At 47.5% G+C, this 16375-nt stretch overlaps 1 protein-coding gene across 2 annotated transcripts in view; it reads left to right on the top strand.

The window, feature by feature from the left end:
• The window catches only part of SPIRE1 (spire type actin nucleation factor 1), a 137947-nt gene extending 124094 nt beyond the window's left edge, over positions 1-13853 (top strand). For both annotated transcript variants that reach the window (XM_075416501.1, XM_075416502.1), the window contains 5 exons: positions 3922-4059; positions 5595-5665; positions 6395-6422; positions 6513-6649; positions 7401-13853. In XM_075416501.1, coding sequence (XP_075272616.1) covers positions 3922-4059; positions 5595-5665; positions 6395-6422; positions 6513-6649; positions 7401-7653 — 627 coding nt within the window. In that variant the 3' untranslated portion in view covers positions 7654-13853. The remainder of the gene's footprint in view (positions 1-3921; positions 4060-5594; positions 5666-6394; positions 6423-6512; positions 6650-7400) is intronic.
• The last annotated feature ends 2522 nt before the right edge of the window (positions 13854-16375 follow it).

The raw sequence follows: 16375 nt of genomic DNA, 5'->3' as shown, positions 1-16375 counted from the left end.
CATACTAACGACGGTTTTCTGAACTGGCGTTTCATCAGACGGAGGGAGTTAGGCCCAAGTAGGTGGGGAGGGGAAACAGGCTTGGAAAGGTGCCAAGTGTAGTCCTTTAGATATGTCACCCCACCAGTGCTACGTATGTGGAGAGGCAGGGCAGCTCGATGAGTTTTCGGGGGGGGGGAGGGTGGGGATCAGCCTTGTGGTGCGCTCACTGCAATGAGCTGACTCGGTGCTTAATCAGTGAGCTGAAGCCAGTGTCCTGAGATGTACATATGGATGCCTTTGTAGTCTGTTTACTTTTAAAATTATTATTATCATTATGATTTTTCATGACCCAGAGGACCAGAGCTAATGGTTTCGTTTATACGCAGCATTCGCTTCTCTGCTTCCTATCTATTGTTCAGGTTCCTAGGATAACCCGTTTATTTCCAAGGATGACTTTCAGACCGCTTTTTTCAACTATGCAAACAGCTTCTCTGCTCAGCTCTCATCCCGTTGAAGCAGCCATGTGTGGGGTGGCAGGGGCTATGTACTATCTCTGTGAGAGAGCTTTTGCCAGCAGGTGGAAACCCGCAAAGGTTTGCCTCTTTTTGCTGGCTTTGGAAATCACCTTCACCAGCATGTTCCCTCCTAGGGGAGCACTTCCTAAGCTGTGGCAAGAATGAAAGCTTAGGCTGGGACATTGCACCTGATTGACGTTGATTTCAATGTGTGTAGGATATTTGTGTGTCTTCAATCACCTCACGGGGAAAAGAAATCAGTTCTGAAAGGACAGCAAACTAAAAATGCAACATCACAAGATTGTCAATGGGACAGACCTTAAATGTTACAGCACATGAAGATCCTGCAGCAAAAATCCATCAAAACTGTTGTAATCCTTGGACTGTGTTGAAAAGAATAAGGTTTTATGTTTCTAACAAGATACGCTATGTAGAATGAAAGGGCATTTGCAGTCTGTTTTACTTGAAAACCTACATACTGGTTTTGGTCCTCAGCACACTTACGCATCAGAACTTGCAGAATAACTAATAACTATGTTCCAGGGAAAGCAAATGCACTGAAAAGAAAAACTAATTAATTTAACCCTATGTGGAATTGAACACGAATCATTTAATTTTTTCCTTCTTTTTCTTGTCCCAACCAGTAAGTGAAAGTGTGAAACCTGTTACAGGAGAGTTTATAGTTGAGATACCCAGCTGACTTGTTAGAAACTTTTAGTCTGCAAAAGCAAGAACAGTTTAGAGTGCTTGGCTAATTGGGAATTGCAGAATTTAGAGACCAGTCCAGCACTTGTTTGTACTGCAGTTTACTAGGGTAGCTCATTTGAATGCCTAGTGACATCCTTTAATGAGAAGTTTTACAAGGAATATATTAGTGTAAAAAACTGTTAGTCATAAGGACCTATTAGGTGTGTGTATGCTGAAAACAACCTACAAAGCACTTTATTTCACATTATGGATATGTAATTCTTACTACCTGCTTTTCCTGAGTAAAAAAATTACACATGTACACCTTAAGCTACTATGGTGTATAAAATAAAATTGCACAGTCAAAGTGTTAAGCCAGTTCTCATGAGGAATGTGGAAACTTCAGGTTCAAAATAGAATTTCTAAGTAAGTTTTTTTTCTCTTTAAAAACAAGAATACTGACTTGTCTTTAATATTAAAATGAGGATTGAGTACAATTCCAGGAAATCAAGACCATGCAAGCCACATTTTGTCTTTAGTACGTTCTGTTGTATGCAAGTGTTGCAGAGAGCTCAAGTTCTCTCCCTTGGAGCTGCCTAACTTGGGTGCAAATTATTGTTGGGAGTTTGGGCAGTAACTCCAAAGCATCATTGTTTAATGAGGTTTAGTCAGAGCTTAGCGTAATTTTAATTAATTTTGATGCCTTAGAGCTAGTGTTGAAACAAAAAGTTCTCTTGTGCACTTATTTCTATTCCAAAAAAGAAAAAAAAAATAACAGAGCATTTTTCTGAAACCAGCATAATATTTATCTTTCATTTAATGTTGCATTAACATTTTGTTGTCCTTGTGTAACCTCTGGAATTAAAACATTAGCATTTAAACATGTGAACATTTTCTACGTTTCCCCTGTTGCCTGCTGGCTATTTCTGTTTGTTTTAGTGATGATCACTTTTGATTGGTACAACAGGCCCACACTATTCCCCTAGTACCCGCTCTACACCTGTAGCAGATCCACAGACTTTCTTCAAAGGAGCAGTATTCCCTGACGTCATCGTTCTGTAAATTAAAGGAATGGGCGTTCATGAGGGGGAAGGAAGAGCTTCAAGTAAGAAATGTATTTCTAAAGGACTTAAAGCTCTGATTGATTGCAGGCATTCAGTCAGCCTCGGACAGTTTCTCTCAGTCTGCCACGATGCAGAATTGAGGGTTTTTGCTGGCATTGTGTGCATCGCGCTTTCCCACCCCCTTCCTCTCCCGGCTTGCCCCAGCCTGCAGCCGTGCCTTCTCCGTAGCGAGGCAGTTGCTACGGGCAGAACCCCGAGTGAAATGCTGAGAGCTGCTGGTTAGCTGTAACGTTGCTCGTGCGGAACAGAAGTCGTTTTGTGTGGGCTGTACAGTTGCACACCTCAGAGCAAATCGGAGCTGCTTTTGGTGTAGTTTGTTCTTCCCAGAAAACCAGTGATTCTGTGCCCCTGAGGTTTAGCTGGCAAATCTAACAAAGTTAACTCAATTCTAGTCTTTTGTGGGGTACCTTAAACAGAGTGAAGTTTCTTTGTGTTCCCTTTCTAGATAGGTAAGACAACAGTTTTTAAAAATGTGGTGGTTCCTAAATGCTAATGTTTGCCAGGTCTGCAACGTAGAAAGATTCTCTTTTTAATCTAATGGAAAGACAGAACAGACCTCTGAGCACATGGAAATGAAGCATTTCGCTACTAATCCGATTCATCACTTCAATTTGTAAACCAGATCTCCAAACTGTCAGCCACGTCTTTGTATTTGCCGGAGAAATTTCCTTCGTTTATTCAGAGAGCTTTGTATGGCAGTGTCGTTACCGCACAGTAGCCCCTCTGGGCTGACTGAAAAGGTTCACCAAGCATAAAGCGGTGGGAGTTCCCACAGAGGTTTCTGTCTTTCTGTTGGAAATGTATAATCAACTACAGGGTTGGATTACAAATTGGGTCGGTGCTTTTTATTCTCTGGTACCAAATTCAGGAGTTCTCCGCTCAAGATTCTCCTAAATGCTGTAATACAGAAGAGATGCAAAATTCTGTGAGTGGAAAGTTGTGTTGGTGTTAGTCTCTATTTGAGTCTCTGCCATTAATAACGCAGCCTCGGGTAACCACTTCTCCCGCTTGGTATTTGGAGGTTGTTCTATAAAGCTTAAATTGCTGCTGTTATTTTCTGGGGGCAGAAGGGAGAACTTTCCGCCTGAACTGACATAACTTTCTGTAGCCTTGGTGGGATTCTGATCACGTGAGCACCAAGGGTGGTACCACTGAATAAAAATTTCTGCTAGAATGGGCTACTAACAACTTTCCTTGGCCACTCTGGGCATCGCAGAGTCTCAGAGAAATTGCATATCTTCAAATAGTGTACTTAAAAGTAATGCCATCTGCCAAATTACCTTTTCCCTTTCAAATTATAAACCTGAATGTTGATTGGTTTGAAACAAATCTTAATAGAAGACAAATGGAGAGAAGGGTCAAGTGGTTTGAGGAGGAAAAATGAAGAAAATTGTCATGGTTGTGAAGGCCGAACATCAGACCGTTTAGATAACGCTTACGCAGTCTCTAGCGGTTTGGAACTCATGTGATGCCCATGAATGAGCCGGTGCTATTCCAGTTTGAAGGGAGAAACCCTCTATTTCTGGAGTTACTAACCAGGTGGCTGGTTGTCCAGGCTGAAGTCTCGAAGAAGCCATTTGGCTTTGAAATAATATGGTTTTTTTGGCTTCCAGGAGGAGTTCTGTTACCCGGTGGAATGTCTGGCTCTGACGGTGGAGGAGGTCATGCACATCCGTCAGGTGCTGGTGAAGGCAGAGCTGGAAAAGTACCAGCAGTATAAAGATGTCTACACTGCTCTGAAGAAAGGAAAGGTAGGGCTGGCTCTGTGGAGCCTCCGACTGGTGTTGAAGGAGGCCGGCCGCACAAGCCTGCCGGTTTACACATTTGTTTCTTACCCTGTGTTGGAGAAAAAGAAGGAATATCCACCAAATTCACTGTAAATTTATAACATGAGAGTCAGCTTCCTTGGGTTATGTACAGGAACATAAAAACTTTTCATGGAAATACCTTATTTGTTTAGACTGTCGATAAAAATGAGGTAGTGTTTGCAATTATCAAAGCATATCTTTATATGTATGTTTTAAACTTCATTGACTAAAGTGATTTCTGTCCCCACGCCTTCTGCAGTATTGCTTAGCATTTCTATTCCAGAAAACAGAATTACAGCTAGCAGCAGGAAATTACAACAGGTTTTTCGTTAAGAACCCTCACTATCAAGCAAAGAGGGAATGGAAGCCTTCAGAGAAGTCGGACAACATGTGACCCCAGATGAAAGTTTTGTATTAGAGAACCCAGTAACTAACGCATTTTTTTCTGTGAACTGCAGATTGGGAATTGGTATTTGCCAGTAGAAGCAGCGTCCTTTTCTCCCAGTTTTCACTTGGGCTTCTGGAACACCTCCAGCAAGTGTATTTTGGCTTCACAGTGTGTTTTACCTCCAGGCCTACCCGTGTCTAGCATGCAGATTTAATGTAAAGATTTAATACATTTAAGACAGAGGGACAAGAATCTTAAAGTGCCGTTCATTAGATTCAGCTGTTGCCTATTGTCATACTAGATAAAGCTTAGTAATGAGCTTTTAGCAAATCTCAAAGTAAGCTGATGCTTTCATTAATTTACCCCACTATTAAAATTGTTCACTTTTGTTTCTAACAGAATTTATCTAGCATCACCTGAGTCTTTGGATTTCAGTATATCATCTTTTGTTTGACTGCAAAACTTTCCATTGTTCAGTGCCTTTCCTTCCTAGAAATGTTCTTAAGCTGTGACCCCGGCCTCCTTTGAATAAGCTGAGTAGGTGGGATTTATTATCCCACTATAAAGCAGGTTTTCCTCAAGTAAGGTTGCTATAATAGCTCTTTTCTGCACCTCCTCTAGTTTTCAAGAACATAGGATTGGAAGAAAATTGTCAAACGTTAGCACAGGCAAAAACTCTGTGTCCCAGAAGCTGGTCCAGATGGTTAGGAACAATTTCCAGTCTAAATGTGTTCGTGCCTGAATTTATGCCCATGTGCTCTTGTGTTTTTCAGTTGTAAGAGTTACCCTTCCTCACTGCTGTTACTCGTACTTTCCCATTGCTTTTTTGTGTAGTAACAATATAAACATCAGTGAAGGAGGAGTAAAAATAAGCTAATAATTAACTGGCAAGTGTTTAATTTACATAAAAAAATTAAGGACTATTTCTAAATATCTGAAGATAGAATTCTGGGCCATTCTTTTCAAAAACATCTTAGAAGTGTGAGCCCCAGAACTGGACGTAGTGGGCTCACTGATGGCAACTGGTAGATGGAGTCAGCGTTGTGTGGGACTTTGCCTAATGTCATGGACTTCTCTGTTCTTGTTTTAGCTCTGCTTTTGCTGTCGAACAAGAAGGTTTTCTTTCTTTACCTGGTCTTACACTTGTCAGTTCTGTAAGAGGTAAATATTTAATATCTGTTAATAAATGAGTACTGTTTCAGAGGAAAAAAAACACTGATTTATATGTTAGGAACCCCCAAACGTTTCTGCTGCGTAATGTTGACTTTTGTTTCTGTAACAGTCGAGGTTAAAAAATGTGCAAAACCAGGTCCTTCCTAAGTGACAGAATTGCTTCCTTGGACTGAAACTTTAGGCTAAAAGGGAGAGAAACCCCCACTGGTTCTTTTGTGCCCATGGGAGAGTGAGATGGAATTTACTGAGACTCCCCAGGCAACATTTCCGTAATCTCTGTTGCTGTGGAAAACATTTCAAGGCAATTTACCTTTTGGATTATTTTGGGGAGTATTGGTGGGTGGAGAAGGGAAAAGGAATAATTTGCAGGGAAAGTGAAAAATTTTAAGGTGAACAATGAGACAATAAGTCTTGAGATCTATGAAATCGCTGATTTATTGTGTCACCAAAGGAGGTTTCTTTAGAGGAAAAACAGCTTTTTTTTTTTTTTCTTTTCTATTTTTTAATTTAGCTGTAGTACTTGTTTAGCATTTCTCCTAGCTTTTGGCTTCGTGTTCTGAGTGAAGTTACTATACTGAAGAAGCTTTGAAAATAAAAATGTTTGTTTAAGAGGAGGATGGGGGAGGATTCTAACTCCTGAAAACATTTATCCCTTATTCTTGATTTAAATGTAATTTTGCCCAGTGAAATGATCCATGCTCTTGCTTTCTCACACAGGCCTGTATGCTCACAGTGTTGCAAAAAAGTAAGTAAACAAACTGGTGGTAAGACCCTTTCTAAAAAGCTGTAATCTTTGTAATGATACTGCATGTTCCTTCTGCTGTTCTCACAACAGATGCGGTTGCCATCGAAGCCGTATTCTACTCTCCCCATCTTCTCGCTGGGACCTTCAACCTTGCAAAGAGGAGAAAGTTTTATGAGGCCAGATAAACCCTGTACCAGTCACCACCGATCGCTGCGGAGCATGTCCAGGTGAGAAAGAAGCTTAGCTCACGTGTGTCTGTTGGAAATGCTTCCCCAGTGTTTCCTCTGGGGTTATCAATCATGAACTGCTGTCTGCCCATTTTGTAGTGGTCAGTGTTTCTAATGCTTGTAGAGACGTTTCTGAAGCCTGAAAATCCACATCTCTTCCACTCATTGCTTTGATTTACAGAAATAGCAATACTAACAGCGTGCCTTAAACCTTTTTCACATTACAGGTGAAAAATAAGGAGTCTGGGACAACTGTAGCACCTCTGCAAAAATACCCTTAGCATGTCTTTTTCTGGTGTGAATGGACTCTCCAGAGATAAATCTCACAGGCTAGAATCACTCACTGAGTGGGAATTCAGTGGTGTCTTGCGCAGAGTTACCTTTTTTTTTCTAATTTTTCTAATTCTCATTTTCACCTTTCTTTTCTTCACTTTGACATTATGAAGTTATCTACTGGTTTTATACCTTATGCACAGATGGTTGTCAAAGCTAATCCGAGAAATGAAATAAATATAAAAGAAATGCTCCTTTTTGAGGTGATCTACAGTACAAACCCTCTGCATAAATCACTAGTGCTATGATGCTGTGTCAAATTAACCAGAAACATCATCTATATATAGTTATTAGTAAAGTTGTTCTTTTCAAGGTAAACGTTACACATACCCTCAGTTAGTGCCCTTGCAACCTTGCCGAGCCAGGCAGAAGCTGTCCTCTCCAGCGATGTGACAGGCCCTGCTCTTTTGCCTTTCAGGTTGACCTCGAGGTCCAAATCTGTGGATAAGTCACATGAAGAGTTTCCCACAGAACTAATGGAGGACTGGAGCACGATGGAGGTGTGCGTGGACTGCAAGAAGTTTATTTCTGAAATCATCAGTTCAAGCCGGCGCAGCCTATCTCTGGCCAACAAGCGAGCCAGGTTAAAAAGGAAAACGCAGTCCTTCTACATGTCGTCGCCGGGAACCTCAGAGTACTGCCCCTCTGAAAGGACCATCAATGAGATCTGAGCCGTGTGCCTTTTTCTTTGCTTTTGTCTCCATGAGGTCGTCGTCCATGAGCAGGGTCACTGGAACTGGATTATCATTCCGTTGCTTCGTTTCACTTGATTGGCTTGAGTTTGCATTAATCACAGGATTTCCCACTCCAGCCGTTCCCAGAGGTGCAGGATGCTGTGCTTAGGTCTCTGCAGAATGATAGGCAACGGGTCAGCTGCTCGCGCTGGAAGAAAATCTATAGTTTGAAATTGTTGCCTCTTTTGTATGTGTGCGTTGAAACTAGAAAGCCTTTTCTTGCTTTCAGTCTTTTTTTAACCATGCTTTGAGTCATTTTTCAGGAGATGAGCTGAAAACGTAGGTTTAATGGAGAACCAAATCTAACAAAGCGTCAGTGTTAGCACGGTAGCCAACAGCGAGTCCTATTGGCGCTACCACCCAAGCAATGCTCGCGTCCTAGTTGAAACGGCAAAGGCTCGTACCGCACGCCGGACGCCGAGTGTGAGCCACTGTGGTCAAAACCATCTTTCTTCGAGCTGTTTCTGTTGCTCTGAGATCCGGGTCCAGCGCGGGACTCTGCAGTGTCTGTGTCCTAGGGCAAAACACGCGACGAAGCTGCTCGCCTGTGTGGCTGGCCGTTGCCCTGAGCTGCTGTCCTTTTGAAGCCTTAGCGTACCTCTGAGCGTCTCCTGAGCAGGTCCCAGTCGTTTACTTTCTGTCTTGAATGTATGATGATGACTACTAGTGGCAGTGAATTTTAGAATTTTAGTAGTAGGCAGAGTTGCACAGCTTATGGGGAGGATGGGAAAGAAGGGAGGCTTCGAATTTTAACTGAATACCTGTGAAGTTGTTCTGGTGGTTACTCAGAGAACACCGTGGGTACGGTGCACATTTGTATTTTAACGGAGCACACAAAGACTGCTGTAGTCGTGTCTGACAGCATATCCACGGATCACCCCATTTTTTCTGGGGCTTGTAACTTGGCTGTAAGAATTCACGTTCTGCTGAAATTTGGGACAGGGCTGTCTCAGATTGGGAGCAATCTCTTTTTTTTCATTCTTTTTTCCTTTTTAATTTGCGTGTGAAAGAGTGCTAGGCTGGTTGTTTAGAAGCTCTAGCGTGTTAGTGTGTTAAACTGACATCTTATGCTTTTTTGCACTTTTTTTAATATTTAGAATACTTTTTTTTTAAATTCGGGCAGAGCCAGAGTTTAGTCAGTGGTTTGGGGCCGGATCATTTTGGTACTTAAAAGCAAGCTAACATAGCCAAGTTATTAATACTTGAAAATCAACTACTGTAACTTTTTCATAAATTTTTTAATACCCTGAGGCATATTTAATATCTATATAGCGGTGTATTATAGAATGACATAGCAGAAAAGTTTCAGATCTATTTATTAACATTTCTATACTTGGGATTAATGAGAGATACCTCAGAACTGCTCCCAAGCAGCTGGGACCGGATTTCCCTGGCACGATTTGAGCGCTGTGTGAATGGGAACCGCTTCTCCCGCCCAAACGCCGTGCGCTGAGGAGCCCGGGAGAAGGCAGGCTGCCGCGGCAGCCCTGGCCAGGCGCGGTGCGGAGGCCGTGGGGCGTCGGGGGCCCCAGGGCTCCAGGGCTCCAGTCCCGCCACCGCGGGCTGCCTGCCTCTGCCAGGTGAGCCAGGCTGCCTCTGCAGAGGGTGTCTGTCTGCGCGCTGCGTTGCAGCCTTCGGAGCAGCCACTCGCATCGCGTCTTTTGAGTTGATTTGAAGAGCCCAGGCGGAAGTCTCCTGAAACCTTCCCGGGGACTCACCCGTCCGTGTTTTTCTTTGAATGCCCCCTTGGAAAATGGGAATTTTTGCATATGCAGGGCTTATTGAAATCATGTTTTTAATTTCTTTTCAACCAACGCGAACAGGGAAAGCAGGGCTGGGGCGAACTCTCCCTCGTGGCTGTCCCGCGCAAGGCCAGCCGTCACGGCCCTCTCCTCGGGGTTCCGCTGGGACAGCGTCTGGCGCGGTGTCTGGCGCGTTAAACACCCGGGGCAGCGGCGTGAGCCGAGGGTGTGGGGCTGCGGGAGGGGAGCAGCGCCGGCAGGCGGGTTTGCAAGGGCTGCCACTGCCGGAAGGGCCGCCTGATCTCAGTCACGTCAGCACTTTTCCTTGCTTCTGTGCCAAAACCGGGCCGTGTGTTTGCTGCGCAGCGCGTCAGGAAAACGAGGCCGAAGGGAATGCGGGAAATCTCACTGTGCGTCTCCCCTGTCGCGGTTCTCGCCATTCACTCCTGGAGATGCCGCAGCCGCATGTTGCAGTCGCTCTGACCCTCTGCTTGCAGCCCTCCTCCCTGGCACCCCCAGCCCGGAGCTGCAGGGCACCCAGCACGCTGACCTTCCCCTGCGGGAGGGCCGAGGCCAAAGTAAACCCCGAGTGTGCGAAGGGACGGGAGCCCCCGCGGCACCCCTGCTCCCCGCTCCACCTCGGCAGTGCCGGAGCCTCGGGGTCTGGCTTTGCCCCCCCGGGCGGCCCAGCGGCCCTGGCTCCCGCCGGGCTCTGCAGCGGTGGGACGACGCTGGGCCTGGATCACCGCCCTGTCTCCCTGGAAGAAGCCCGGCGGGCTGCTGGCACGCGTTGCGGCAAGCGCCGGGAGACGTGGTGCGGAGGGGCTGCCTCCCCGCTTCCCGCCCATCCCCTCCGCTCCGCCACGGTCGCTCCGCGCTGTCCTGGCGTTTCGTTCCGCGAGAGCAGCAGCAGCGGGCTGGTCGGTGGCGCGAAGCCCGGTGCAGCTCTGTTGCCTGGCTCTCTGCGCAGGGGGCTATTTTTAGCTTTCCGTCTCGCCGCTTGCGCTCGCATCGCAAATGCGCGGCGGCCATTTGCCTGCGTACCCCGCGGTGCTGCCCAGCGTGTCCTAGTTACGGCCTGAGCGCCACGTTGGCGTCAGAGGGTGAAATCAGAAGCTTGTAAATATCTGTAATATATTTATTAATATTTAGGAAGTCTCCATCAATCATGCAACGGGAATTGACTTTCCCATCATGTTTTAAAAAGGAAATGAGTCTTATTTATATGTGTGTGTTGGCTGTTACCTTTATTAGAGTTAACGCTTTCAGCCCCCTAATACGGTTTGCACTCCGTAGGCATTTTAGAGCGATCTACTGCTGAAAAGAATGCGGGACTAGCACAGGGAGCCCCCTTCCATGAATTTTTAAAATATTTTAATTTTTTTTGGCTTTATTAGTGTGCCCAAGGTCTGTTTAAATGTATTGTAGGAGACCCAAGGAGTTAAAAATGCCACTGGCAGCATCAGTCCTGTTGGTTTGCATGCGAAGCTGGGGGGCTTTGCTGGGCAGCGGTGGGGCACGGGAGCAGGCCCGTGCTGCAGCTCTCGCACCCGGCCTGGCACGTCTTCGTGGTGCCCACAGGGCTCATGGGCTTTGCTGGGTTTTCCCCCTTCCCCATTACTTCTTTTATGGTGGGCTGTTACCTGGCGAAAATAAAATGCCTTTCCGTTATAGCTCTTGTCTGTGTTAAGTATTCATGAGGAAGCAGATGTAAAGGTTCTCTCTCTCCTTTTCTTTTTCATGCTTTTATAGTTTTGTAAGATCAGTCAGGCGTTGCTTTTGGCAAAGGACTGGCAATGGAGATGATTGAATAACAGCTGAGCACTGGCCGGGCTGCCCGAAGGGTCAGAAAGAACTCGCAGTGCTCTTAGAATAGGAATGAAACTGCGGGTGTAACCCCCGGGACGCGATGGGCACCTGGCCAGCGCTTCCAGCCAACTCCCTCTGCTGCCGGCGTGTCGCTGCTGCCAGCCCCAACGGTCGGTGGCTTGTCCTGCGTGTGGTACGGGCGGTGGGAAGGCTCCGTCCCTCACCTCCGGGAGAGAGATGCGGGCAGTCTTTGGGAGAGGTTTTGGATCGATTGTTTTTAGTTTTTAAACCAGAAACGGGGAGAATATTTTTATCAATCACAACTGCTGTGTTGTTCTCTTTTGAGCTCCCCTTTTTCCCCAGGCAAGTCCAGCATCAGCTTTCATGGTTAGTTACTGGCTGCATGCTGTAGAGGTTAAAACTAATTTAAAAGCTCCGACTTTAGACTCCTGGTTGCTGCCTTCCTGCTTTACCTCATCCAGAAGCTCTGTACATCCTTTAGGAAGGTCTTTCTGATGAGCTCAGGCTCGTCTGTGAAACAGTGATAGCGCACGGGCATGAGGGAAGGGTGCTGCGACTGTACGCTCTGGTGCTACAGCATATGGAATTATGTTCATGTTACCACAAAATTTATAGTATTTCCGTGTTAATAACTTGGAGCTGCTCTGGTTTATTCTTCTTTTGTATGTACGTATGTGTCTTAAGGTCAATCTGCGAATGTTTATGAATAATGACTCCAGCTATAAAGATCTGGTTTGTTGCTTCTGTCTGATTTTTACTACTGTGTTTCAGATTTTTTTGAAATTACTATTCACCAGAATCTCCTGGTAGGAGAACCACCAGAGAGAGGCATGAGCTCAGTCTGACGCGATACACAAAGGCACAGAACACGCTTCCTGACACACAAGCCCGAGTTCCTGAGCATTGTCCTCATGGCAGCGCGCCCCAGTCCAGCACCGCAGCCCCCTCCCGCTGGGAGAGCCGGTGCCAGCGGCCGTGTTCGAGGGCTGGGCGCTGGGCAGCACCCACAGGCTCCGGCAGCCCGGGACAGGGAGCCTTGGCATTGAAAATCCCAGCTGGGCACTGAAAATCCCAGAGCTGCTCTGGTTGCTCGGTTGACCTGGCGCAAGCTGTGAGCCTCGCCGTGCCCCAGCTGCAAAAACTGGGACTGCAAAGTGGTTACAGGTGCTCGAAGGAAATTTCGAGAGCTGCTGATGAGGAGATGAGGGCTTGGGGTCGGCGCTGACAGGATCCTGCACCGCAAAGTTCCATCGGCTTTCGGTGCTTGAAGGCCATCGGCACCACTTCCAGGCGCACTGAATTCCAGGGAGCTGGAACTTCACAGCGCTTTGCCAAGCAAAGATTGCGAATGAACTCTGCGGTGGCAGGGGGTGCTCCGTGGCTGTCCTGGGGCCCAGTCAGGAGATGGCACTGAGCAGCTGTCGGGCAGCCACAGCTGGTTTTACGTGGCCACGGCCTTGCGTATTTGTCGGCACTGAACTGCAATTTGGCGGCTTCTCAGCTTCTCCTCTGGTGGGGCAGTTTTGCAGAGGCCGTGCCTGGCTCAGCCAAGCGCCAGCTGCGCAGGTGGCTGGGGCGCTGGGGCCTGGCGCAGCGTCAGAAGCTGCTGCCGTCTGCAGAGGTCATCGGGCGGTTTCTGTAGAGCAGTTCTAGGGGAAGCCTTTCAGAACAGACCTTTCCGTACCTAATAAACCCACACATTTTTAAGCAGATAGTCTTTAGAGGTGCCAGGCTACTTAGTGTACAGTCACAGCTGGAAAAGACCTGTTTGATTACCAACCCATTTGATTAAAAAAACCCTGCAAGTGCAAAAAGGTGAGCATCCGGTATGAAAAAACACATTCTGGGTGCCCCCCGTGCAGTCGTAGTGCTTACATGAAGCGCCGGGTGCTGCCTGCGTTTTCCTAGGCAGAGTCACGTCGGTGCTTACCGGTGGGAGCTGGTGACACCTCGGCTGTGGCAGGACGGGCCGAACACTGCGGTGTGGGATGGTTAAATTGGATTTCAGAGGGTGCTAAAGCTAGAATTAAAGGGCATGGGCGTAAGCTGATGCAACTTCTGCAGAAATTTGGCTTCCGATGTGTGGTTGATAGAAGCACCAGTTAAGCTGACGTGCAGAGAGAGGCTGCGTTCTCACGGCCCGGGGGATGGGTAGAGGCCAAGGCCCAACTTTGGCTTGGACCGCTTACGATGGGCACGTGTCTGTGGAAGGGGCTGGTGGTTCCATTGTGAATTAGAAAGGAAGGCAAAGCCACAATGGGGAGTGCAGTGGAGCTGTTACTTCTGTTAAAGCTGGTCCCCCCCCGCCAACCCTGTCCTTTAACAAAGGAAAGAAGCAAATCCCAAACAGGAGATGCACCTTTTGGACATTGGCAGACCCAAAGCACAAACCCTTCCCCTTCAAACATCTCCTGCTTCTGTGCTGTCACTGCACGCGTACTGGCTGCGCGGCTTCAGGTACACCCAGGGCACCGGCTCTAACGGAGAGAGAATTCTGCTTGTTTTCATGCTATGTGGTACTGAAATGCAACTTCTTGTTTATGCGTTACTAATAAAAAGTTCTTTAAAATGGCCGTGCATTCAGCATTCTTGAGCTAACTGCGAAGACAGAGAGCATAGTTTCTTACCCTGCCTGGCTGGTGAGGGCGTGTTCCACCTTGTTGGGTCAGGGGGAGCCCTGAACCGCAGCTGCTGCAGATTTTAACTAGGTTAGAAACAAAATTACAGAAGAGCAAGGTGGGGAAGTACTGCACCAGCAGGGCCCCAAATGAGGAGCCCTTACTGATGATCTTACTTGCAGGTGCCTTCCGATATAAATGAGTGTCACACTTCAGTGACCTGACTGTGGAAGAAGTAAGAGGACAGGAGTTGTGCTTCCCAAAAATAACCTTTTGATTGAACAACTCCATAGGGAAAGCACAACCTGCCTCCTGGATCTGCGATTAGAAGGGTGGTCCATCGCCTGCGTGATTCTGACCAGTGGCAGGTACTGTTGGTGGGGCAAGACGACAGGTTATTGAATAAATAAGGTCTTATTTACAAGTCAAGGCTGATCATTTTAGATGGCTCTTTCCTGTTGCACTGCAAAATGAAGCCGCGCCAGAGCCAAACGGAGTTACCAGGTCAGGCACAGAGGGCCGCTGCAGGGCTTTTGACCAGTGCGATGCGTGGCTCACAGCGAGCTCCAGGGAGCCTGCTACTGGGTCCTGCTGCTTACCCAGCACGGACTAATGCAAATCATTTTTCTTCAGCGTCCTCTGAAAACCAACAGCCCATTTGATGTTACAGGAATTACACCCAGAAGTGTTTTTTTAAACTGAGGATGTCATTTATTTAAGATAGCACCATAGTGTACACAGACACATCGCAGAGTCCTGCCCTTCACAGCTTACAATCTAGGAAGATGCAAGAATAGGCAAGGTTTTACCCCCTGCTCCACCGGAAGATTTAAATGAAAAATGTCACATCACGCAGTGTCACTGTTCCTCTTACTCAGAGCTACTTTACTACATGGTCACATGCATCAGTGCCTGATACCTGCCAAGTGCTGCAGTTCAGTGCCTTTACCTGCGTTACGCAGGTCTCTCAAGACTAGTGTGCAACCCGCGCCAGGATTGCCCCTTTTCCCGACAAATATGACCCTTCCCCCATCGTAGCTGCTGGCCTGGTGGGGGAAAAGCAGCAAGAGTTACGGGGAAGCATGGAGGATTCAGACTGACAAAGGGCAAGTCAGAAACAAAAAAGGAAACAAAGATAGTTACACAAAACCGATTACACCAGAGACCATTTGATTACGCTGTTTTAATGTCTGCTGTTGCTAACACGAGCCTGTCTGCACTAGCATGGAAAACAGTCATCAACCAGAAACCAGAGTTTACCTCAAGTTTGGTATCTTCAATGTCTTCAAACCCGTCAGGGCCAAGAGCTGCCGTGCCCACTTTGCCACACTCTGGGACTCACCACGGCCTCTTCCCTTGCTGTCACCCCCCCCCCGCCGTCAGGACCCGGCTGCCCCCAGCTTCGCCCCTGCCCAGTGGGCGTGCGCGGTGCGGCTGCAGGCACAGGGCAGGGCGAGCAGCCGCACCTCGAACCGGTCTGGAGACCTGACACGCTGGCACAGGGTTCTTCAAACCAGCCCACACACCCCCCCACCCCCTTCCCTTGAACCGCGACCGAACGCCCGACAAACACGGCACTGCAAGCCTGGGGGCCTGAACGACAGCCGCGAACAACCTCTCTCCCCCAACACACAAAACTATTTTCAACTCCCAAAGTGCAGAATTCTGACTCAAAATGGCACCTGCTCCCCATTAAGCGACACACAAGTGTCGAGCTTGCATCTGCTTGGTCCCCAGTGCTTCAAGATCCTTCCAAGTCAATCAGTGCTGACTTAATGCCATTTCTGCTTTATACGTTTTTTTTTCCTTCCTAAAAGCTACACACCCCACACCCCCCCCCGCCCTGTGCCCCCGCAAGCAGCGTGGCACTGTCCCTCGCATGCGACCTGCTGTCTTTGACAGACACCTCAGGCAATGCACACAACATAAAATTGATTTCAGAAGTATTTTTTAGTCATTTCCAGTAAATAAAGAAATGATGAGGGAGTTTCCCTCGGGAACAAACAAGAGAAGCCAAAGAATTCCAAAGGTAGGGTTTGGGGTTTTTTTTTTTCCCCTCCCCAAGGGTCAGCTCAGACTGCAACAAGGACAGAACTGGGGCAGGAAACGGAGTGCTTCCGAAACAGCGTTACACACAGTGGGGCTGAACACACAGCTGCAGAGCCCACCGGAGCCCACCGAGAAGAGTCACATGGCCAAGGGACAAGAAGGGTGGGAGCCCCATCTGCGAACTCGATGGGCAGAAAGCAAAAGAGTGACAGTGTCCAGGAAAGCTTGCGGGAAATGAAGGATCACTTCATCTGCTAAACGCCGGAGCCTGCCTGGTCCCTGTGTGACCACTGCCCACAGGGTCCTTTGCACGCGCCCCAGCAAAGAGCAACGACAGGAAGATCACTGAGCCCAGGGGTGCCGGGGTGTCGCCTACCCCAAAGACAAGGCCAGAAGCAGCAGCACTGTCCAGCAGTAGAG

This window comes from Opisthocomus hoazin, chromosome 3 (genome assembly GCF_030867145.1).
Source record: "Opisthocomus hoazin isolate bOpiHoa1 chromosome 3, bOpiHoa1.hap1, whole genome shotgun sequence".
NCBI classification, from domain to species: domain Eukaryota; kingdom Metazoa; phylum Chordata; class Aves; order Opisthocomiformes; family Opisthocomidae; genus Opisthocomus; species Opisthocomus hoazin.
The sequence above is the reverse complement of the archived record's forward strand: the minus strand, read 5'-3'. Positions and strand labels throughout refer to the sequence as shown.